This window comes from Aptenodytes patagonicus, chromosome 2 (assembly GCF_965638725.1).
Source record: "Aptenodytes patagonicus chromosome 2, bAptPat1.pri.cur, whole genome shotgun sequence".
NCBI classification, from domain to species: domain Eukaryota; kingdom Metazoa; phylum Chordata; class Aves; order Sphenisciformes; family Spheniscidae; genus Aptenodytes; species Aptenodytes patagonicus.
In genome coordinates this window covers 99,607,045-99,631,826 of record NC_134950.1, presented here as the reverse complement: position 1 = coordinate 99,631,826, position 24,782 = coordinate 99,607,045, and the positions used below count along the sequence as shown (strand labels likewise).

Sequence of the window (24,782 nt, the reverse complement as noted above, 5' to 3'; positions counted from 1 at the left end):
TCTTTTAAGGGTCGTTTCACACCAGGTTTTCGTACTGGAATGACTATTTTATTAGCATAATTTCTCATTATTAACCAAAATAGCAAAAGTCCTACTAACACAAGCTCCAGGAAAGATGCACCTGTGTTAATACGTGGTACCAGCACTCATTTGAGTAGTGCCATTAACCTCAATGGCAGCATACGTTTTTCTAAAGTCAAATTAAATTTTAATGCTGTCTACCATCACGCCCTGGCAAGCCCATAAAATCAGTGTATCTCAAGTTCATATATTAAAGGTAATTGTAGAGAAAATGTACGTTGATATATAGACCAAGAAATCATACCCAGTACCTCTACTACTAAGTAAGTTTCCCAAATTTAAAAATTAGTATTTCATTACACCACAAGATAATTCAGGTGGGAAGGGACCTCAGCAAAACTCTAGTCCAACCTCCTGCTCAAATCAGGGCCAGCTATGGGATCAGACCAGGGTACTTAGGGCTTTGTCCAGTAGGGTCTTGAAAACCTCCAAGGAGAGAGTCTACACAACCTCTGTGAGCAACGTCTTCCACTGCTTGACTGTTCTCGTGGGGAACAAGCCAGTTCACGCCTCTCTCGTTTCAACTTACACCTATCGCCTCTCGTCCTCCCACCATGCTCCACTCTCAAGAGTCTGACTCTGCCTTCATGATACTCCCCCCCCAAACCCACCTCTTCTCAAGGCTGAATGAGCCTCGATCCTTCAGCTTCTCCTCACAGGAACAGTGCTCCAGCCCTGATGGTTGTGGTGCCCCAGTGCTGAACTCACTCCAGGTTTTTCATGTTCCTCCTGCACTGGGGGGCCCAAAACTGGATACAGTATCTAAGTGTGGTCTAAGGATTGCTGAGTAGGGGAAGATAATCCCTTCCCTTGATCTCCTGGCCGCACTCCTGTTCATACAGCCCAGGACGCTGTGGCCTCCCCTGCTGCCAGGCGTGCTGCTGGCTCCTGCCCAGCTCGCTGCCCACCACAACCCCAGGGCCTTTCTGCAGAGCTGCTCCCCGGTCAGTCAGTCCCCAGCCAGTCTTACTGCAGGGGCTCCTCCTGCCCGGGTGCAGGGCTTTGCATTTGTACCTGTTGAAACCAGACTCATTATGCCTCTGGTTGTCCACCTATCCAGACCTTAACACCCTAACTTGGACACAAGAATATAGTGGGAGACAGTGTCAAAAGCCTTGTTAAAGTCAAGGTAAAAAATTACATCCACTGCTCTCCCCTTGTCCCCAAATCTAGTCACTTTATAATAGAAACCATTTTATCATAGTCATTTTATCACACTTTTCATCAATTTCTATTGTTATGAGATTGGAATACATTAAGCTGAAGGTCTGCAAAGCACTTTTGCTCACGTTTATACCCAATATACTGTTTGCATGCTTCTACAAGGTCTTCATCTTAGTAAGTCATCTGGATCAGAATACATACCAATGATACACTCTCTGCCTACGTGGGGAATAGCATCCCCCAGGAATCCTGCTTTTCAGTTTTTCTTGTTGCTTAATTCCTTTTCCAGTTCCCAACTTCCACCATCAAACAAATCACATCAGTAAATTCTGTGCACACTTCATCTCACTGATGGCAAAACTAACAGGCACCTCAACAAAAGCAATGCAATCTAAAAAAATTCAGTTTGTTCCACCGGCTGCTTTAGCATAACTACAGATGTGGCTGGCATTGCCTTCTATCTAAGTCTATTTGTATGCAATTTATAGGTTTTCAAATAACTATGTTCCAAGAAACACCCATATTGTTGGCTACCAAAAGTAAGCAATAGTTAAGAACAGGCAAACATTGTTTAATCAAGTTTAGTACAAAACGTAATGTTTAAACTACACAATCTACTGTTTCCACTAATTTTATATTACCAGGAGTCAATTGTCATTTTGAAGGTAACACTGGGAAAAGGAAGAAGTATTTCTTGTCTTTGAGCAACATTTTCCTGAAATAATAGGCCTGCCTATATTTCAGACCAGCTTGAGAGAGACAAGAGCTGGTGTGGGGCTGAGGAAGAGGCTACTCAGACCCCACGTCTCAGCACCTCTCTCACCAGTGTTTGAGTTGTAAAGATACACTAAAGCTGAAAGGGCAGAATAACTTTCTGGACTGACCGAAGCTAGGGTAAATGGATACAGAAATATTGCACTCATTAATTCAAAACATAAAAGTTTCTTCCCCGAGAATCAATATATACAACCTAGTAAGTGAAATAAAGCAAATGATAGGTTTAAAGGTGCAGTCACAGAGAAAGGCGCACTCTGGGCTACTCCTCACGCACTAGATGAAATACCGTGGCACCATTAGCGAGGGCAGAGAGGATTAGCTTTACAAATTGTGCAATAACATTTTAGCATAAGGTAAGTGAGACACCTTCGCCCCGAGGCACACAGCTTGGACTTATCAGGCAGCTCCCTTGTGATACAGTTTCATCCCAGATGTGAGAGCCTGCCAACTCTTGTTTGGCCTTGGGATAGGTAAAGAGTAAATGACAAGTTGCAGTCTGGGGCTGTCTTTCTGACAGCATCTTTTCAAGTCATGGCTACTCACATCTAGACAACCCTGATGGTGAGACTTCTGATGGGGTGTAAGGACATAACTACCCTACGCTAACGAGACCAAGAAAGACCTTCTTTATAAGAGTTTGGTCTCATTTTGTGCATTTAGCTTCTTGGCTTGAGTGAAGAAAGTAACGACCAGCAGATTTTTAGCCATAAAAACGGCGTGTTTGATGAGGGAGACCACGAAGATCAAACAGCAATAAACATCTGACCACTGAGGCAGCACTAGAGCCGCAGCAGAGAAATGCCAACATCCCTACGTGAACAGGAATCAAATGCAACATTTCAGCACATCTGAAAATCTCTGACCAAAGTGAAATGGATTTTTTTTTTCCCCAAAAAGAGTTAATTTCCTGCCCAGCATGAAACACATTCAATGAAACATGACATTTGATACTGATCGAGACTTCCCACCATTATGTGTGTAAGAAACCAGCAGAGGCTGAACCACTGTAAAGTTTCACAGGACTTGAGCACTTCATTGAAAGGCAGAGGAAAGGCAACGCAGGAACAGCAAACGCCGACCACACAACCTATGGTTAACACCTAACTACTCACACAAAATGTCAACATATGAACATTCAGCAAGGGCATATACTACAGTATTTTAAACATGCTGAAAAAAAGTAAAAATATTTACTATATTAAGCAGCCCTATGGAGTTTATGTACTGGCTCTGGATTACAGCCATTTAACAACTCTGTATTCCTAATCTACACAGATTAGATGAACTAAGAAAAGTAATCACCGCTTAAGTGCTGCTAAGATAAAGGACATTGACTATGAGCGGGTGGAGAGACAACGTTATGATAGCAAACATCACCAGCAATCCTAGCCTGAGAAGTTCTTCCTCACTGGGCACTCCAAAGACATGAAAAAAGACGGGATGCCTCCCCAAAGGCAAATTAACAAGCTCCCTGTCAAAGCCTAATCAGAAACCAGTTCCACCCAGTTATCCGTGTAAGAATAAAGCTGCTTAAATATAACCAGTTTAGAGAAAGTACATTGCCAGAAATTAACTAAAATATCTCAGGGACATCCGGAAAACTTCCTAGAACGTCAGGCAATGTTGTGAACAGTTTCACGACTAAATTATCTGTTTGTGAGTGAAGGATTATCAGTTATTACTGGAAAGTTAGTATTTGGCTAATAAATCATTAGAACAACTTCTACCCCTAACACACAGAAGAAGAAGGGCCATTAAAACAGAATTATAGAACGGCTCATGAAACAGCAACCAGTTTAAGCGTTATCACCAATGAGCAACTGCTACCTGGTCAGATGAGATACTGAATATAAAATCCCCAAACATGCGTCTGAGGGGAAAAAACAGAAATGAAAGGAACAAGATGTTAACTAAACTCTCTTTGCACATAAGGATGTTCAAACAGAACAAGCTCCTTAGCCATATTCTCAGCATTTCTTTAATACAATCTTCCATTTGAAGAGCAGGGATCAAACGGAGCAATCAAACTGCCTGTAGCAACTGAAGAGAAGTGAAGAGCAGCAAAGAGCTCAGACCCAACAACCATACTATTTAAAAACAGAGAAAGGAATAGGAGCTCTGGCAAAGCGAGCAGGGAAAGTTACACAGCAGGTCTTTCTTGAGAACTAAATGGCGCTGTGAACATGACAAAAGCAGGAGAAGTTGATATGATGGAAATACAGATACGAGGAATGTCCTAACTGTGGAAGCTCGGTCTGGCATGCTAGAGGTGGGAAGGGTGATCTCCCCCTGGGTAGGTTTGTTTCAGCATCAGTGGGAGGTCCTCAGTGAGACCTCTGAGCTACTTGGAGCTCTTTCCTTTCCCCAGCCTCGCTTGTCCTTTTCCACAGATGTGCACAGTCTCTCTTTTCTCCCTCTCACACGTACACCCGTGCACCTTTTTAGGAGACTCCTATGGAAGACTCCATCCAGGTCAGCCAGTAGCATATAACTACCAGAGAGTGGTACACTGTACCTAACTCACCATCCATTTATATACTATATTTTCCCTTCAGAAGGAGGCTAAAGGAAATAAACAACTAAAAGGAGCTAAAGGAGTATCTGGAAAGTATGAAAAAAACACTCATTACTCATATGCAAGGCAGACTACAAGGAAGCTAACTAGTGAAAAATCTTGCATTTCCACAACTGGCTTGCTCCCAGCTCTCATCAGCTAAAATTAGCAACCTATTGCATTTACTACATGCGCGTAGGTATGCCTCTTGAATTAGCTAGTTTGTTAGCTCAGCATCCTCCCACCACAAAAATAAGCTTGTTCTGGCCTCAGATTTTAGAAACTTGCAAGAAATCCTTCTATTCATTAAAGCAGGGTCAAGCTCAAAATGTTACTGCGTCTGAAAACATAGCCACTGATTTAACAACGCACTGTACCGTGATTTGGAATAGCCACTTTCCATTCACTATCAGGAAGATGCTTTTTCAACAATTGTTTTACAAAGTTAATTTGCATAATGTCCCTTTGAAAGTGATACTTGCAGGTTGGAATCTCTTTTGCTGAACTGTCACTCAAAAAATTTGCTATACTTGTCAGAAAAAGTCAAAATACTATTACCTTAACATCCTGTTAATGCTTTAACCAAGTTCTCATAATAGCTCCAAAGGATGAAATGTTCAATTTAAAACTGTAAATCTGTTTGTCTGCCTGTCAAAACAATACCAGTTCTTGCTGTGTCTAGCACTAGCAGTGGATTTACCGAGCAGATTTCAGCTGCTAGTAGTCTAAACTAAATGTACTAACCAAAGAAAATTAAAATAGAAATAACAGATACAGACATTGACTCACAACCCAGGAGGTTTACAGGAGCCAGAGCACTTCCCTGGGTTAAGCCCATATTCTAACATTGTTTTTCAGAGCAAAGAACATGTAAACATCTCCATTTTTATCAGTTTGCCCTCCCTGGTAAAATGAGGACATTAAAATGTACTTAACTATTGAAGATGAAAGCAGTGAAAAATGAGGTTAAATGATATCAGAGACTATTCCTGCTCTCACAGAAGTCAGAAGACTTTTCTCACTGTCCTTTGTGGGCACAAAACCCTGCATTGAACGTGCCTGAAGACAGAAAGAACCTTTCAAGTCGTCATTGTTGTATTAGCAGCATGCAATGTTCCCTCAATGTGAAAACACCAGAGATTTTAAGAATAAATGGGACTTCATGAAAATGTGAGATCTTGCATGACATGAGCTACAGACACGAATAGTTCCTGCATTAAGGCAATCATGGCTGGCTAAGCTGCTGTAAATATTTTAGGAAGATAATTCAGTCTTGATTTAAAGCCTTATAGTTTGATGTACACAGAACAATTTAAATAAACTACCTCTCAGATGCATGTATTGACATATTTTAATGTAGATACAAACACTTTATGAAATCAGACATCAAGAAAATGCACAACCAAACTGCATGAAATATCATGGCTAGCTTGTAGTTTTGAACATTTGGAAAGTAAAAGGTAGGTAGCTCTGGTGTATGTCAACAGAAAAATAAAAAGGCAAGCTAATCCTCTCACCAGCGTTAAGTAGCAACCTGGACATTACTGTAACTTGCAACTTTTGAAGATTATATACTTCCATTTAAAGCGACTGTATTTCTAGCCCATATGGTTGCTGAAGATAAGGATGGAAAGATGAAAAGAATCAAATGGAACTTTGGATCTTGGTTACATGTCTTGCCCCAAAAATAAGGCACAGTTTCCTACAAATACAAAATGGAAAGAAAATGTTTTGGACTAATGATAGTACGTGGGTACCACCGCAGCAAAGAATCCAGAAAGCTCACCTGCTTGCAAACCTACAGGAGAAATTCAGGAAAACATCTGTGGAGGATGAGGTCACTCTAAGCTGGTAAATCAAAATGCTTAAATAGTTTAGTACCACATTTCCAGGTTTTTGTTTGATCTCTCCCCTTCTCATTCAATTTCCTATCTCCCTTGAACATTGGGACGAAAGAATACAGTATTGACCACAGCTGACAGCCTAGGGAGCAGGGTAGATCACTAGCACGCAGGGCTCCCACTTGCTTTTTGGCAGGGAGAGGTGCAGCGGCAGGCAGCGGGATCGGGAGGGCCTGCGGGGAGGGGAGAGGAGGGAAGGGACCTGGCCGCTCCTTTGAGGCCAGATGGTGGGCCGGTGAGAGTCATCTGTAACCTGGGACATGGCAACATAAAAAGGGCATCAATCTTTAAGGTAAGACATCTGCAATGTTTTGTTTATCCAGGGAGAATGCTGGTATATTTATAAAAATGTATTTGAAACTCCCTCTATAATTCTGTCAATAACGTGCATTCATTTAACAAGAGGGATGATGAGGTAGGTAGGGAGGGTTTGGAAGGACTCAGAAGACACAAAGTATGTCTGCCATGAATCTGTGGCAGAACCTATGTTTTTGAACTGAAGTCTCATATTTCCACTTACAATGACAAACTTCCTCACCTAAATCTCAGTGCCATTCAATTTACTAGAAAACTAATATTCCGGTAAAAAAACCCAGCAGATGGGCAACCAAGGTAAAGGACATTTAATTTCAGTTGCCTCTCCTCCATGCCAATGCACTATTTTGAAGGGACTGCAAGTGTGGGAAGGGAACATATGTGCATGTGGATTGTACATCTCAGAGAATATTTGCTGCTGGAACATAATCTCTCCTTTCTTTACGCTATTTCCACAATAGCTCAAATGTACATTCACACAATGGGTGGTTCCACATGGTTATACGTGGACATACACCAGCGAACGGAGAGTCTCAGTCCTGCATGCAAACAGTGACTATAGAGCCACTCCACCAAATGCCGTGTCAACCTTAAGGCTTCAGAGACAGATTAGCACCCGCTGAAAGTGCAGACGGAGGCTTTAAGTAGCCCCATGACAGAGGCTGGAAATAAAGGTATTTTTCAACAGCACCCCAGAAGTTGCTTGGGCCCTACTGGAATCCAAACCAGGGCTTTGAATGGTTCTGTCTTGGTGGTTTCTCAGCAAATACTGACAGAGCCTGCTGCCATTTAAACAACCACTGATCAAGTCAGACAAAACATTGCCAACAATGTTTCTGTATCTAAGGACGCAAATGAAGAGGGCACTACTAATATCGAAGCATGAGACTCTGGGAAGAGAACTGATCTGAGTGAAATTCTGATACTGTCTTACAGAGAAACTTGAGGTACCTCTGAAAGGGAACTCTATCATCAAGATAGATCTGTTACAACAGCTTGGACTTCTGGAAGAGGTGAGAGCAACCTAGAAACCCACCTTCACAGACCAAGAAGTGAACAGCTATGCTGAGGATCTGAAATGGAGGATGCAGAAGAATACATAGCATAGTCTTCAAATTCCATATGCAGCATCTCCAGCAGCAGGCAAGAAACTGAAAACGCTCTTTAAGGAATGTGAAAATGATGGAGTGAGAAAGTATAGCAACTTGGTTGATAGGCAAATGACAGACTCCAATAGATGTTAAATAGACCTTAGCACAGTTTAAGGACAAACCTGATCCCTTCAGCTCAAGTGGGTACTCCAAAAGGAGTACTCACTCTATGAGAATTGATAAACTGGAGGGGACCAACAAAACACATTGAACTGAAACTTAACTGACAGCTTATTCCTTTCTGCTATTTACGACATCATCTTTTCTGGGGGTGAGACCAGGAGTGCTGTAACAAAGAGAGCCACCAGAACATGGATCCTGGTCCATGCTATGGAGCGTAGACCTTGAAGGAAAGGTGGTGTACAACAGGTAAATCTTCCCATGCTTTGTCTGAGTAAAGTCAGCTGCAATTTTTGAGGCAGCAGGATAATACAAAGCCTCTGACCCCTAATAAGATAGGTTGAAAACAGGCTTCTCCTTGAAGCTAGACAGAAAGATACCTGCCAGTCTTGGGAAGAGATCAGGAGAGGAGACTGGCAGATGCCTGAGTGCCATTAGAGGGACTGGAAGTCTGAGTTCAGGATGGATTTGTTATATCGCATACAGGTTGCAGCAACAATCAGTAAACTGTTTAAAATTTTACCTACTGAAGAAATAGGTACAGACAGCCTACCCATCTCCCCCCCTCCTGCATGTGCTGGTTTTGGCTGGGATAGAGTTAATTTTCTTCACAGTAGCTGGTATGGGGCTATGTTTTGGATTTGTGCTGAAAACAGTGTTGATAATCCAGGGATGTTTTAGTTACTGCTGAGCAGTGCTTACACAGCGTCAAGGCCTTTTCTGCTTCTCACCCCACCCCACCAGCGAGTAGGCTGGGGGTGCACAAGAAGCTGGGAGGGGACATGGCTGGGACAGCTGACCCCAACTGACCAAAGGGGTATTCCATACCATATGACGTCATGCTCAGCATATAAAGCTGGGGGAAGAAGAAGGGAGGGGGGGACGTTCAGAGTGATGGCGTTTGTCTTCTCAAGCAACTGTTACGCGTGATGGAGCCCTGCTTTCCTGGAGATGGCTGAACACCTGCCTGCCAGTGGGGAGTAGTGAATGAGCTCCTTGTTTTGCTTTGCTTGTGTGCACGGCTTTTGCTTTACCTATTAAACGGTCTTTATCTCAACCTACATGTTTTCTTACTTTTAGCCTTCCGATTCTCTCCCCCATCCCACTGCGGGAGAATGACCAAGCAGCTGTGTGGGGCTTAGTTGCCAGCTGGGGTTAAACCACGACACTGCAGAAAGTCAAAAACTTGAGTAGAAATTCAAACAAGAACAGCAGCTTATTCAGAGGGATGAATTCATACCTGCAAACAACTATGACAGTCTGCAAGTCTAAACTGCAGCGAGGCTGAGGAACACACGCGTGTCCCCAGACCATTGCAGACCACCTTATACTCTGAGGACACAGCAATTGCCATGACTGAGAAGTAGGATGAGGAAATCCATCTTCCATCTGATCTAACCATTTATCATTGATCATTTTGGCTGTGACATGGCAAGAAGCAGTTATCTGAACTGATGTAGTTGAGTCCAGAATAGTACTCCTAACAGCCACATAGACCCCAGGTCAGTGGGCAATGCAGAGTATACATCAGGCCATGAGATGGTTCTTTTGGGGATCTGCCATCCACTTTATGGCAATTCCTGGTGTTGCTGGAGTTTGTCACCAACTTTAGTTCCCTGAACAGTTTCAGAAGCCGAGATAGAGATTTAGGCGGCAGTCTTAGCATCGCTGGTCCCAAGTACGGAGGTAGCCAAGTTAGTTCCACTAGTCCTAAAGAATACAATGACAGTGTTGGTGGAGCTGATGTACCTAGGACCCAGATGGCTGTGATAAGGCAGAGAACTGCTGCAACAGGTAAAGAAGAAAACAAATGCTTACAGCGCTTCATATTGGCCTTCAGTGGCTGAACTGGTTCTGGGGATGACCAAATCAGAAGCCTCTGTGGTAATCACAAGGATCTGAGAGGACTTGACTTTACCAGTCTGGAAGGGAGAAGACAGAGAGACTTTCTTGGGATGGCTTTCTTAGGAGGATGGCCAGGGGTAGATCAAAGACAAAGCAGTCAGATTTGGCTGACTGCCTTCCAGCCCATGATACCCACTGGGTCCCACATCAGAGAAAGCTTTCACTGCCTTCTCAAGGAGAAATTTTCTGTAGTTCAAGCTCACCATCCCTTCCAGGTTTTAAAGAACACCAGGTGGAGCACTCGCTGGGAGCAAGACCTCCTTTGTCACACTAATGAAACCCTGTACGTGTGTCAGAAGATGAAATCCAACCCCAAAGCAGGGGTACACCCAGGGTGTAAAACAGCCTTGGGAGCTGGATATCATCAAAGCTAAAGAGAAGCACAGCTTCTCCTACTGAAAATTCATAGCAGCAATTGGGCAGCTGAGAGAAAATGAAATGACACAAGAATTATCCACCTTACATACTCACTGAGCGGGAAGGTGAGCATGGCCCCTAACGAACACGTTTCTGGTCTCAAGTGGCAGGCCATGTGAATATCCGTAACCTGAATATATTTGTGGACTATCACTGCAAACAATAAAAAACTAGGTCTTCCAGTTGCAACTTTGTACTAAATAACCAAAGTCCGCAAACTTGAAAACTACGTCTGCTCATTTACTGTCTCCACCTCCACTTAATAGAGACCTATTCCAATTTGCACTTAATTGGATTACTACAGCTAATGGCAAAATGAGGTGTTAAATACATATCTTTTTGTAGTCAATTAAATTTAACTTAAATCCCAGACATGTACAAAGTTATGACTGATCAGTGCACAATGCTAGTCAGCAGAAAACCAGCATGATTAAACTTACAAAAAATTCCTCCCTGCAAATACGCCATGCCACTGACAGCTCTGATACTGACAGAGCAGTAGTGAACTTATGAAAAATCCACAAAATTACATTCCATATTCCTTTCAGATTGGAAATAAACAAATCTAAAGTGATCTAGATGAACTGAAAGACAATATAAATGAACAAAGAAGAAAAAAACACATAGCCATACTTCACGTGAATCTGTATACGCTGGATTGTGATTTAAAGTAACTTATGTGAATATGTGCACATTTTTGTTTACTTGTTTAGCTCAAAACACATATTTTCTTTTTTCAGTGGCCTTCAGACTCTAAAACTTCAAATAATTTCGTTTACTTCATATTACCAAGAAATCTATTTATTCAGACATTTAAGAAACTAAAAGAAAAAATGGCAGAGGACATTTTTCATTTGAAAAGAGTAGCCTTATTATCTCAGCTATTTCTGTATCAATTTTCTATGTAAAAATTTATTTTTCAATTGCCAGCCATATGAATTTAGATTAGGAGTCAAAAATTAAGCAATGATCTCTTTGACTTCTGAGATGCTGAAAGCTGAGTGCTACCATCACGTAAATCTTTGCAACCCCATCCTTTTCAGAGTACACTGTTAAGTTTACACTAGAGAAGTTGTCTTCCTTTGTGCAAAGGTTTTACTGGGCCACATGTGAGAACAAACGCCTGAAAGCAGAGGTTAGCTCATCTTTAGTTTGAACATATCCATCACAAAAAATAATCCAGACCAATATTAATTCTGCAAGGCCAACAGCAACAAGAGCAGACAGCAATACTTTACACGCCAAGTTTTTTACGTTTGGATGACAATACCACTTATCTACGATCCACTAAACAAAAATACATCCAAACTATTTAGTAGAAGGTCTAGTTTGTTGAAAAGTCTTTGTAAATGTTTGAAGGACTGCTATTACCATCTAGCCACTTTTTTTTTTTTCTCTTCCACCTTTTACAAATACGTGGAGCAACATCACAGTTCTGGCGCTCACACGAGACAGTTTGTACCAAACCTTCCCTTGAAAAACTAAACCAGTCAGGAGTTTGGAGAAAAGAAAGGACATGGACGAGGTTCATAAAATCACGAAGGCAGTGGATAAAGTGAATGTTTAACTGCTATTTAACAAATCGCACAATGCTTGAACCGAGCGACACCTGTTGATACCAGTTGGAAATTGAGAAAAAAGGTAAAATAATGTACTTTTTAATGTGATTGGTAGTGAACTTCTGCAGTTTGCTGCCAGACTATGCTGGATGCAGACAGCATTTAATCAAAAGGATTCATGGATAACAGGTCCAAAAATGTCTAGATACTAAGGGGATGAGGCAGACACACCTAATCCATTGTCTGTGGACAGCATGAGGGGAATGGACTGCAGAAAGTGGCCAGGCTTATGTGCTATCCTTAAACAGTACGTCCTACTGCCTCCGTTGAAGGCAGAATGCTGAGCCAGATGGACCCTGCTGAGATACCCTGCTCGGGTATCTCTTATGCTCTCTAATCTTCAAAAAGTTTTGAAGTTCCTTGTTTCAAAAGATAATAAACTTTGTTTCCAGGACAGAGCATCAACAATTTACAACGGTGTTCACAGATGCGTCACAGGCCAGGACCGCTCACTGACACAAGAAGTGAATGCCTACCCAGAACAAGACAAAGCACTGACACGTGGTACTGTTAGAGGAAAATATCTCAGGCTGAATCCGGCAGCCCGAGAGAGGCGAGGCTGCTGTCGCTCCATGCCCCCAGGTCCAACCAGTAGCGAGGCTCAACATGTTTTTTCCAATAGGCACACGCACACAGAGCACACATATACACCACATACATACATATATATATCCATATATATGGCTGGACACACAGATCCCAGACAGACACTCAGAGCACTCTCACCAACCCTAAACGGCCTCATCCTGCTCCCCGCTCCGGCTGAGCAGGATGGAAGTCCATTAATGGGAATGTATCTGTATGTCCAAGGTGGACCCCTTCAGCAGCTGGGCTCAGACACTCAGTCTGCCCAGCAGCCGCCCCTGGATCCCAGTCTCCTCAGTTGCTGTCACCTGGACATATGAGCCCTCAAGGCTGCAGGCAGGCAGACCCCCCCCCCCCCCCGGCCCCAGAGGCTGCAGGCAGGCAGGCGAGCACACCCACACGCAGAGCCGTCCAGGACTCCCCTGGTCGCAACAGCTGCCCCACAGACACGTGCTCTCACCCCTACAGACACGCAGCCGCTCCCACACCCAGAGATGACCTTCAGAGACCTCCAAACCCATCCTGGCCTCCAGCCCACTTCACCTACTTGCTGTCTCGTCCAGCTTGATCCTTGCTAACAACCATGCGCTCACCCACACACCTGCACCATTCCAGTTGCTGCACCACAGACCCCCATACACACAGGGACTAAAGAGTCCCTCGCTGGAAAACAGTTGAAGGTGGAGTTTAATGAGGAGACAGGGCAGACTGTGCTGGTCAGGAGCAGGGCACTGCCAGACAAGCATCCTAGCCAGCCCCTGCTAACATGCAAACAGACCCTTTTATTCTGTTATCCCTCTATTTCCCACATTTCTTCCTCCCCATATCACCTAAATCCCTCCCTTTTCCCACCTTTAGTTCCTCCCCTAGGCATCCCATAATAAGTCCTGTGCAATCCCCAAAAGCTCTTCCCCTGCATCCCCCAACATTTCCCACACCCCCAGCTAGCAATGCCCTTAGTCCAAAAAGCAACCCAGAGAGCTGCTCATGGTGATGGGTTTCATGCCTGGACACTGAGGCTCTGCTGGAACAGCCCTAAGGGGGGACTGGACAGGGCCTCCCTTCCTCTGGGTCCTTAATTTGGGTTTCCACCTGCCCCTGTGCTCCTCTGGGCTTGTGGACATGGACCTTTCATGGCTCTCCCGTGATGGGCTCCCCCCAACAATGTCTCTCTGGGCTCCTCTGCGGGTGTGCAGATGAGCTTTATCACACAACCAAACAGGTACCACTGCAGTCAGCCAGCCTTGAAATGCAATGACTTTCCACCAGCTTTCTAAGCTCTAACACACAGATTGAATCTGTCACAGGTCATCTGTTTCTTAAAATAACCTGTGATGATCAATCCCCCTTCAGCATCTGTTAGAAATCATCACATATTGCTTGTCATAAACCAAATGTGGTTATTAATGATTAGGTAAATCATATAATGAACCAAACAGTTAGCACAGGCTGTAGTCAGTAACTTGTGCACACCCCTAATGCTACAGCTTCAGCAGTCTCATCAAGGTCAACGCAGCTACTCAAGTGGTTAAAACAAAGCATTTGTGTCTCAGCAAAATTGGGGCGTTACAGATCACAGCCCCTGATCTGCAGATCGACATGCCTGAGGCCTCATCCAGTGCCCAGCCCAGTGGAGTCTTCACTGATGCAGGAAGGCTTTGGATCAGCCTCTAGAATGGCAATGTGTTTTTCTTCTATTTCATTTTTTGGGTTCGTTTATTACCTCTCTGTTGGTCTTCTGTTCCATTAAGTTGTTTTTGTGCTTCTTCAATTTTGTCTGCAAGAAAGAGAAGTCATTATTAAAAAATATATATATATAAAAAAAACAAGATTTCAGAAAGTCATTTACTGAAATCTGTCTTGAGCAATCTGTTTATATTTAGGAACGATACCATTCACAAGTAAATATGCAGTACATTATGAGTAACATGGCCATAGAAAATTTTATTATGTTTTACCAGCAAGACTATTGACATGTTAAATTACATGAAACTGCAGAAAGAAAAGCACTGGCATTGGATCTGCAGTCAACAGCTAATCCCACCATAGTTTCGTACCATCTATAATAATTTATGCAGTCAGGGACTCTTTGGAATAGGTATTATGGTGCATTACAGAGTATTTTAATACATTTTTGAAAAATGCTGTTAGAACAAGACAATGTGGCATTAAACATGGTGATGCAAAGAGCAAACAGGATTTGCTACGTGAAGCAACAGAGCCAATACTGTCACATGGGAGTAGCGGGAGGTGAGCAGTAGCCCTGTGCCTATTCCTCTGTGAAACTACCTGAAATTCATACACTTGCAGCAGGAACAAGAGGAGGCCTCGAGTCTTTACTCTCGCCCTGTTTGTAGCAGACTGCCTGCTGCCCCAAAACACACTGGAGTTGGGAAGGGAATTGCGTCCCTCACCCCCCCAACACGGGGACCTCGTTCTGCAGATGCATGCGTTTGCATGTGCAGAGCAAGAAACAAGAAAAGGGGCAACTGGAATGAATAAAAACTTGAGACCAGTTTCTTTTTGGTAGCAAACAGTCCTCTGAGTGGCTTCAGGATAAGAGGTTGTGTTGATAAGAAGCAGCGGCACTGGGAGAGGCTGAGCTCCACATTGAACTATTGCCTGACCAACCAAGATCTGAGCTTGGAACGTGGTTTTCAGATATAACTATTCATTTTCCAAAATACCTGTGAAAGCTTTTCTCCTGCCCCTCCCCCCCCCCCTTCCTTTTTTTTTTTGGGGGGGGGGGGGGGGAGGCAATTTTTATAAAATTAAATTGAAAGAATAGAACATAACTGGATTCACCCTAAACTCCTCCAACTGTACTGGTACAACTTGGGAAATACCAGACGTCTTGGCTGCCATACGTAGATGGAGAAGAACAGCTCTGCAAAGTCCTCACCTCTTTCTTCACAAGCATGGAGGCTGTTACTCGGTCTGACTTTTACTCACCGTTCCTATACAACAAGGTTTCTAGAAAATGGTCCCTTCTTCAACAGACTTTTAAATCAGTGGGTTTAAATGACTTCTCTAATATTTATGAGCTGAACCACTCAAGTACGTTGGAACCTTTTGTTCACAGTTGAAGTCTGAAACTGTTTTCCAATTATTTTCTCAGTAGAACCAAAAAATTGTAACTGAAACAAACCCTTTTCACAGGTTGTAAGACCGAGTTTTGTTCAGCTCGCTCCAGTTCCGCATTTCTGCCTTTCAAAACTAGTACCAGGTTCCCCTCCTCACTAAAGCTCAACCATTTCTCTCCTGTACATTGTCCCAGAGAAGGCACCAAAACATGTCACAAGGATGCCAACCGGGCAGACCCCCAGAGCCAGAGCGAATGAAACTGCTAATGAGAAAGAGTACCACCACAATTTTAAAAGCCAAGCCTCTTCCTTCTTCTGCTGAGGTTAGTGAGACATACATATATATTTAAAGCGAAGTTTTATACACAGCCTCTTTTGTACTGACTTACTGTCTGCTGAAGACAAACACAAGCAACTCAGAGAACGACCCTTTGCTAGCTCTTTACCAACCCAGTTCCGCAGGCTTACTTTGAACAATGAAGACTTGATATTTAACATCTTCCTGGATTTCAGCTACAGCTGAAATACTGTATGTATCTATACATTTTTGTATAGAAAGGGCTGTAAATAACAATTTCTAACAAAAATAAGAGGAAACATGAACAAAGCATCTTTTATATACATGTGCCACTAATGCTATTAGAGAAGAATGTATCCGACAATCTTATACTGTTTTCCCACTCATTATTGCTTTACAGAAAGGTGAGGGAATAAGCAACTTACAAAGTTGCACAACAGCTGATGAAATACACAACACACAGGAAAAAAATAAAACATCAACAAATTAACCCTGTAAATGGAGCTGTAAGATTTACCAAAAAGCAACAAGCAATCAAAACCATAGATTGGCTATCAAACTCATTTCCCCTCTGTTTAGAGATATACGTAACGCACAAGATATGGTGTTTATCTCGAGAGGATGTAGAAGATTTGTCACCAAAATTTACACTTAAGTACACAGACAACTGCAGTTTCATTATTAAAAGAATTATCTGCATATTTCACATAAGTGCTACAATAAATGTATGCCTTTAAATTCACGATCATCCTATTTTATAGAGAAAAATTACTTAAGTATTTTGGAAGCATGCTACATTGGATTGCCAGAAAGACTAAATGCTTTGATCTCCTTAGCTGAATTCTCTCTCTCTTATTTTGAATAAATAAATAAATGAATATTGCGTTCCTATCAGAAATCCCCAACCACTTCTTTGTCAGACTGTAATCCCAAACAAAGAAACACAGATAACAGAAATAATAACTAGGTAAACATGTGCTTGGTGTACAGCCAGGAGGTCTCCTGCACTTCCTGCATCTCCCAAAGTGTTTCCCCAGTGAATTGTATTTGTTGCATATATGTCTTCCTACCTATGGAGGTATCTCTGTGCAGAACACTTTTGAGCATCGTGAACACCGAAAAAATTCAATGTTGGTTCTGGAAACCGAGACACTGATTTTGACTGTAAATGAGGCGTGGGTATTAACACGGGTCTGCCTGCTAAACGTTTCATTGAGGACTACACCCATGTAACAACTCGTATCACACAGCTACCTGCTCTTCTTATTGCACCAAGGCATGTTTGTTTAACACCGCTGAATGAAATTTGTGGCAGCTGCTTCCCAGCCTGCCGCATTTTACGACTACAGATTCTATACGGGCGACTACTTTACAAACCGCTGCGTTTCAGGCTGGAAGGAAGAACCGGGTTATCCTGAACCGCCACGGAGCAGGTGGGAAGGGCAGGCTGTGAACCACTCACCCCACTGACACCGAAACGCAGTTGTTCTTCTGACAACTCCCACGTACGCCAACAATAACTTGCTAACTAACATCAAATTTGTATTATCCAGTCATTTCCTTCTCCTTTGTCTCATTAAATTAGCCTTATGTGAAACATTTTGAGGCAAATCATTTCAGACAATGTACCATATTCTTTCATAATTTTATTATAGATTCTCTAACGGTACACACCTTTGAAAACTCTTTATAAGCAAAAATACATTACACAAAAATCATCTGCAAAACGCAGGAGGAACTGAAAACTGCAAAGTCCACTATCAATTGCAAATAATATTACCCGATCCAATACTCCCTTGATTTAGTATTATTTCAGATTTAAACCTGTGATACTGAAGATACTGCCTAATCTGAAAATTTTACAAAGGAAACATTTCTTTATCACTGGAGTATTATTTCCTTCTACTAGGATAAAGGAAAGTAATTTAACTAATGGAAATTTCTAATACATGGCAGGCATGGCACCCTCTTTATTCCCCATAAAATGACAGAATAGTACATATCTTGATGACCAGTTTATTTTAAGACCTATCCTAACTTCCCCAACCTTCGGCAGACAGCCTTCTGGAGCAGCACACATCCAGAAGCAAATGATGATGGTGACAGACACACTGTCATTTAAGATGGGACACTTCTCACTAAGTGCTTCCTAGAGGGGGGAAAAGCAGAGCAACAATAAAAGAGGAAATCTTCATATGTGCCGCTGTATAGAGAGGAGACTCCACGTGATAGCAGTGTCACAAGCCATGGAGCCAGCTCTTGGTTATCCCAGGCAGGTGCGTAACACATATACGTAATAGTTATATATATATACACACACACATATATGTGCATGTGTGTAAAATAAAATGAAACAACATGGGTGCGATGGCTTTTCTTACTCCAGTATTAAACCTTTTCACATTATTGTTCAACACAGCTCTCCCAGCAGGTATCTGCTGCGTGGAAACGTCATCAAATTCCTTGAGGTTTTAAATAGGTAATGTAACTGTGCTTTTTAGGAACGCGAGGAAGGAGATTGGCATGCATTAAAATATGCTTGTTTTACACACCTCCTGCTGTGATAGATCATTAAACGGATACCAACAGTCTGAGTTAGATACGGTGGTGCTGTGGTGGGTTTTTAAATGAAAAAATAAACCATTTTTTTCACCAGCTTTACATTCTCTATTTTTGATCTTCACTGAGAGGTATAACCTCACAGATTTTAATTACACCACAAATAAAACGTAGTTTATAAAGATCTTTACTCTTTTTTTTAAAGACATCAGCACATTAACGTATACAAACCTGAACATATTTATGTGCATTAGAAATGCATTAGGAATTTTCAAGAAAACCTTTAAAGGCCTTATTTATATGGTCAGTTAAGGAAGAAAAATAAAGGTTGAGGAATTTCAGCAAGGAAAGCAGAAATACTGAAAAGTGTGAGGTTTGCAAAATAGGAAACCAGTAACTTTTGACAGCAATTTAAGCTGGAGCAAAAGAAATCTTCCATTTGTGGGTTTGTTTGAGAGTTTTGTTTTGTTGTTTTTTTTTTTTAAAAAGCACATAAGAAAACTCCTCTCTCTTTTGCTCACGAAAGGGAGTCCCCATGCCAGTGTCATGAGATGACTTTGTTCTGCTGAACAAGTTGCCCCATACAGTGAAGAACACACACAGGAATGGAGCAGCAGTCACTGAGGAGGACTACTTTTAAGCCACCAGGAAAGCTTACATGGGGGTGGGTGGGTGGGAAATGTTCATTAAATTTAAGCAAAATGCCCAAACACTAGTATTTTTCATTGCACATATTTGCATGTGTCTGTATCACTGTAAAAAGGCTTTTTTTTTGGCTTCTTGATGAAGACACAAAACTTCTGCTCTAAAACAATAAAAAGGGCTTTGTTTTATTTTTTTTATCTCATGTACTCTGTTTATGGATAAGTGGAAAATGAGCAGATTTATACTGTATTGGATGCTAAGAATAGGCTACTTTATCAACACTTTAAAAAATACGAGTTCATATCTTGCTAGGGTTTTATATTCAAATATTCAACCAAAATAGCTGGAAGGAAAATGTCAGCATTTTTTTTCCCCTTGAGTTAAAGGCAAGAACAAGTCTCAGGCCTTACGCCTGAGTCATCCTAAAAACACCTCCAGCAAAACAGCTTCAGATGGCAACAGTTTTTCTTGCTGCTTTCTCAAAAAACTCACTCTCTCTTACCTTACTCCATCAGAATACATCTGAAAAGTAATTTTAAAAATCACTTTGCGTGTTTTTCAATGGACACGAAGAAAGATGTTGCTTTGATTACACTTTCTTGCATTGATCATCCAGATCACTAGCAGAGAACTGCACTGACAAAATACTCTTCAGCTGAAGTGCATTAACACAATCACACTATATACATTGGGAAGTATTACTGAGAACAGCATCATAAGTGGGTTTTCTTTTGCGGGGGGGGGGGGGGGGGGGAGGGATGGGGACGGGACGGGAAGGCACAGCTTGAGAAAACCACTGATGAAAGTTCAAAACTCTGCGTTTCCCATCGCTACTTAAATCCAGACAGCAAGCGAAACAAGGCTGAGACCCTGTGTGGAAATCTCCATCTTGTGACTACTGAAACCCACCAGGCTAACACACCAGAAACAAAGTGCTTTGCATTTCACTGGATGAGAAGTGTTTCTGAAAGCATCAGAAGAACACCATGTATAACTAATTAACTAAATAATAATTAAAAAATGCCCTGAGCACTAGGCGGGGGGTGCAGACCAGCACGGCATATGAAGAAGAGCTCAGATTTGACATGGAGGGACCCGAGCCCACCCCCACGTCCCACTGGAACCGTTTCACACCTCCCCCAAAGGCAAGCCTCATGCTTCAAGCATCCGTGCCCACACAGCGCAGGCAGCGGCGCGGCGGGAAGGGCAGCCGCGCGATGCTGATGCACCACGCGAAGCTGATGCAAGCTTGGAGCGCTTCCCCGGGTGGCAGGTTCCCTCAGGACCAGAGGCAGCGTTTAATCCCAAGGCACCCTGCTTGCAGCAGAGGGTACCTGCCAGGGGCTGGGGAGGATGCAGAAGCGCCCGTGCCCCACTGCGAGGAGGCTGCGATGCTTGGCTTTTCCCTTTCACTAGAAGGAGGAAAGGCTCTTTAGAACCTGCTAAAACAAGAACGCTGTAGTTCTAATGCTTTTCGGTTAACTGAGATGAATCCCAAGACTTCCCTTAACCAGCTAATTAAAAAAAGAAGGGGGGTGGGGGGGAGGCAAGAGTCTTGTCTGTACAAGGAGCCCATTAGGTTAATTGAGAGCGTGGCGCAGCTGGTGGCGCAGTCGGCGGGATGCTGCCTCTTGCCCGTCCTCGGGAAGAGCGGAGGCTCGGCAGGCCTCTGCATGCAGGCTTCCCCGCGCAGCGGGGGAGGCTCCAGACCCAAAACCCACGCAGCAGAGCTGGGGAGCAGGTCACAACTGCACCCCAGGCTCGCAGCGGGAAGGAGGGATGGCAGCACCGGCCCTCGGCCCTCGCTGCAGAAGGAGGGGACCCGGCAGCCAGGAGGTGCAGGGGCTGGCAGACCCGGGCACCTGAGGACGCCTTCGATGGACCAGAGCTCCCACCACTGCCTTCCTGCCGCAAAATGAACACCTACAGAGTTGGCAAACAGCAGCAAAAAGACATTTCAGGAAACCCACAGGACGAGGCACTCTTCTCACTCAAATTTAAACCTGCTTTTAATTAGAAACCACTCTTCTGTCCCCATGTATTTCCCTTTTCTAATTTAATGAGGAACGCTCAAGATTAAAAGGAAGAGATCAGATGAGGCAAAAACAGTCCCTACATCTTTTTTTTCAATTTTACAGTGTGGGAACTTGATGCTTTTTGGCATACGGTTTGTTTCGTGGTTTCTCCTTTCCAGGCCAGGGCTTAGAGAATCACAGTACCACGGCTTAGTGGATTGCCAAACACTGAGCCTGATAGCACGGATGTCCCCAGCCTATCATAAATGCAAGGTAAAACAGATTAAACCTCAGTTTCTCAGATGCTACCGGGTTTGAAGATCGCTCGCACAGCTGTAAGATGGGGGTGGGGAATCTCTTAAAAATTATGAAATGTTAATTCAAAATTCTTAGCAACTAGTAGGATGATGCAGGAGCAGCTGTCATTTTAAAAACTATCAACTACTTTTTTAAACATCTTAAATGAGATTTAAAACATCTTAAAATGTCCCACTAGTCATTATAACCTTGACTAATGACCTGTTTGATCAGTTTTTCAGGAAAATTTTATGCATTTTCATTTTAATGTCAACTTTGAATGCTCATCATACTCCCTGCCATATATAATTATTTGCATTTAAAAATGAAAAACTCATGACAGATACTTTACATAACCCCGTTGAAAATAGAAGATAAAAGTCCTCCTACTATTCTTCTTCATTTTAAGAAAAAAAGAGGCTTGCCTATTTGAAAATACAATCTGTAATCTGCAGATTAAATTAGTATCAGCAATGAACAGCTATACTGTATATAGAATAAAACAGTCAATGGAGAGGCTGTATATAAGTTAAATATATAATAGCTATACCCTTGCCATCACATGTATTACTTAAGCATGGCAAGGGTTCCTGATGAGGCTGACATGGTGTATGCACATAAATTACACAAGCAGTTTGCATATGAACCCAAACTCAGTTCCTGTGTCGTCAATTTATGACTGGGGAGCTTTCAACGGGTTTTTTGTTTACATGATTTGAATTTTTATTATGAGGCTTTTAAACTCATTAAAAACTGAGCACGGGGCGGGGGGGCAGTGGTGGAAGAGGATTTTTGGATAGCTGTTGCCTTACAGAAGGATATAGCAAACAGCGAGGCACCTGTGGGGACAGGCACGGTAGCTGCCAAGCACAAAAAAATCAGAAGTGCAGGTGAAGTATCTTCAGAAATATCTCCCGCTTGGCACCTCTTCACCCTGTGTAAGCCACCGTGCAAGGGTGGCACTTTCCACGGCTAGTCCCTTTTCCCACCTGCCCCACAAAGCGAGGCAATCCCAGATCCTATGTGTACTTCTGAGAGCCGTGAGCTGTGCCACCAGAGATAATTCATTTACACATTGTCTCCCTCCCGTACCAAAGCACAAACACAGGTACTGATTGCAGCTCCATTTGCATAGCTCCTAATCAGCCATCTAGCACAATAATTACACCATTGCTATGCTGATGCTAGAGCATTGTTCTGCCCCACTGCCAAATTCTAGCTGTGTACCTAGGACAGGGTGATTACTATCACTAAAACCTGCTTAATAATTATTTAACAGCTTCTAGGGCTGTTCCAGGCTTAATTTTGGCTTTTTGGTTTTTTTTCTATACCTAACCCAGTATCAGGGTTAAAAGTTAAAACAAAATATTAAAGCCACGAGTCGCTCTAGTTCACCACCTTCTCCAAGCTGCTGCTATAAGGACCTTCATACCTTCTGCTCTGAGGCAGGTTCCCTCCCCCTGGTAGGTTTACTGGCCTGTGATCTGATGTCCCCAAACTGGAAAAAAGTGTGGTTTTAATTTATTCTTTTTTTTTTAAAGCCTGACACAGAAATTAAATAAATGCCAGTGAAAAACCTGCAAGCATTTGGGAAAAAAAACCCAACAAAACCCACAACTTTTCCACTCACCAGAAACATACGTAAAAATAACAACACGTGGGGCCCAAAAGGTTTCTTTATTTTCTGTATTTTCTCAAATACAGATCCTATACCAAAGCAGCAAACAGTCGAGCCAGCCACTTGCCAGCCAAACAGGGGAAAAACTTTCCATCCATCTTTCTGGTACTCCAGAAGCACTCATCCTCAACTGCAAGGCTGTTGAGGGAGGGCTTGCCCAACACAGAAAGGCACAAAACTGGTTCAACAGGTAGAACAACATCAAGAGCTAGTGTTTCATCACCTGAGACAACAGCGCAGAGGCTTTCTGCAAGTTCTCCGAGGGGTCAAACTGCTCTGTAATTTCTTCTTCTATTTCTGGAGTTCCTCAAACGCTACCGAGTTTACAAGGCAGAAATCATGTAAGTAGATACATTCAGCACTGAAGAACCTATAGCACCAACAAACCTGTTTAAATACCGATTAATTTTCTTAAGCTTAGCATATACCTTAAAAATTATCTCTTTACTGAGATCCTAAAATCTTGATAGAAATGGTTTAAATGATTAGATCTTTAGTAGGATTTTAGATACTAAAGTTCTTATAATTACCTGATATTAAGATGGACAAAAAATAGTACTGCTGGCTAAGAAAAAAAAATATTTTTTTGATTACACTTAACAAAAAATGAAGCAAAGCAAAAACCTACAAGTCAAGACCAGAAGTCCAGCCCAACGTCTTGCCTCCAGCAGCAGCCAAGAGCAGAATTCGAGGGAAAAGCAGAAGAGGACACACGGTAAGTCCTAGACTCTAAAACCATGCAGCTCTGAAGTAGGCCCCAGAAGCTGTATTTGAACCTCAGAGGTCCCACAGATTATTCCTACATTAGTTTCTCCAAGCGTGCTTTGAATCCGTGAGCTTTTCACATCTCTTCTTCAAACTGCAGGGCCTCATCTACTAAGTCATTCCTAATACAAAAGCTGTTCAATAGACTTATGACCTCTACAGCTTTTGCAGTATATTTTATCCTCTTTGGAGGTGGAAGTGAAGAAGGGAAAGAGAATTAGGAGGAAGACATCAGAACCGATCCCATGAAGATGGGATGAAAGCACACCACAGGCGCTACTGTGACACATATGTTTTTCTCTACTACTGCCATAAACATTCCTTATGTTTTATTTGCTTTTTGACAGCTAGTTAGTATACAGTTGACTTCTGCACACAAATATATGACCCCCAGATCTCATGCCTGAGTGTTAACAAGCAACTTAATTTAAATGAAAAGTTAGAATATTTTTTCCTGTGGACATCACTTTGCATTTATCCACACTGAATTTCATCTGTCATTTTATAATATGGTTGCACAGCAACCTAATATCATTTTGAAATCCTTTGCATTTTCATTTGCATCTTCATCTTCACCTCCGTGGATAACTCCATCAAATCAGCAGCACTGCCACTTCACTATGCGTGCTCTTTCCCAGATCACTCAAAAGAACGGGAATCGACAGAGGCGCATTTTTATTAACTGTAAAATGGCAGGCAGTGTTTGTCTGCTAAGGAGCAGGTATCGACTGCAAAATGTATAAATATCAGCCTCTCAATAAATTTACACACACGAGATTTTTCTTCTGGGGTGCGTCCAGGGAGTTCACTCGATATTCTGTCTTTCTTCTTTAAAACCCTGTCCTTATTTCCA

The 24,782-nt window shown here is 42.5% G+C and overlaps 1 protein-coding gene across 3 annotated transcripts in view; it reads right to left on the bottom strand.

The window, feature by feature from the left end:
• HIVEP1 (HIVEP zinc finger 1) overlaps positions 1-24,782 on the bottom strand; it is a 122,227-nt gene that overhangs the window by 36,416 nt on the left and 61,029 nt on the right. For 2 of the 3 annotated variants that reach the window (XM_076330541.1, XM_076330542.1), the window contains one exon: positions 14,313-14,366. The exons of the other annotated variant lie outside the window; for it this stretch is intronic. In XM_076330541.1, coding sequence (XP_076186656.1) covers positions 14,313-14,366 — 54 coding nt within the window. The remainder of the gene's footprint in view (positions 1-14,312; positions 14,367-24,782) is intronic. 3 annotated transcript variants of the gene reach the window in all.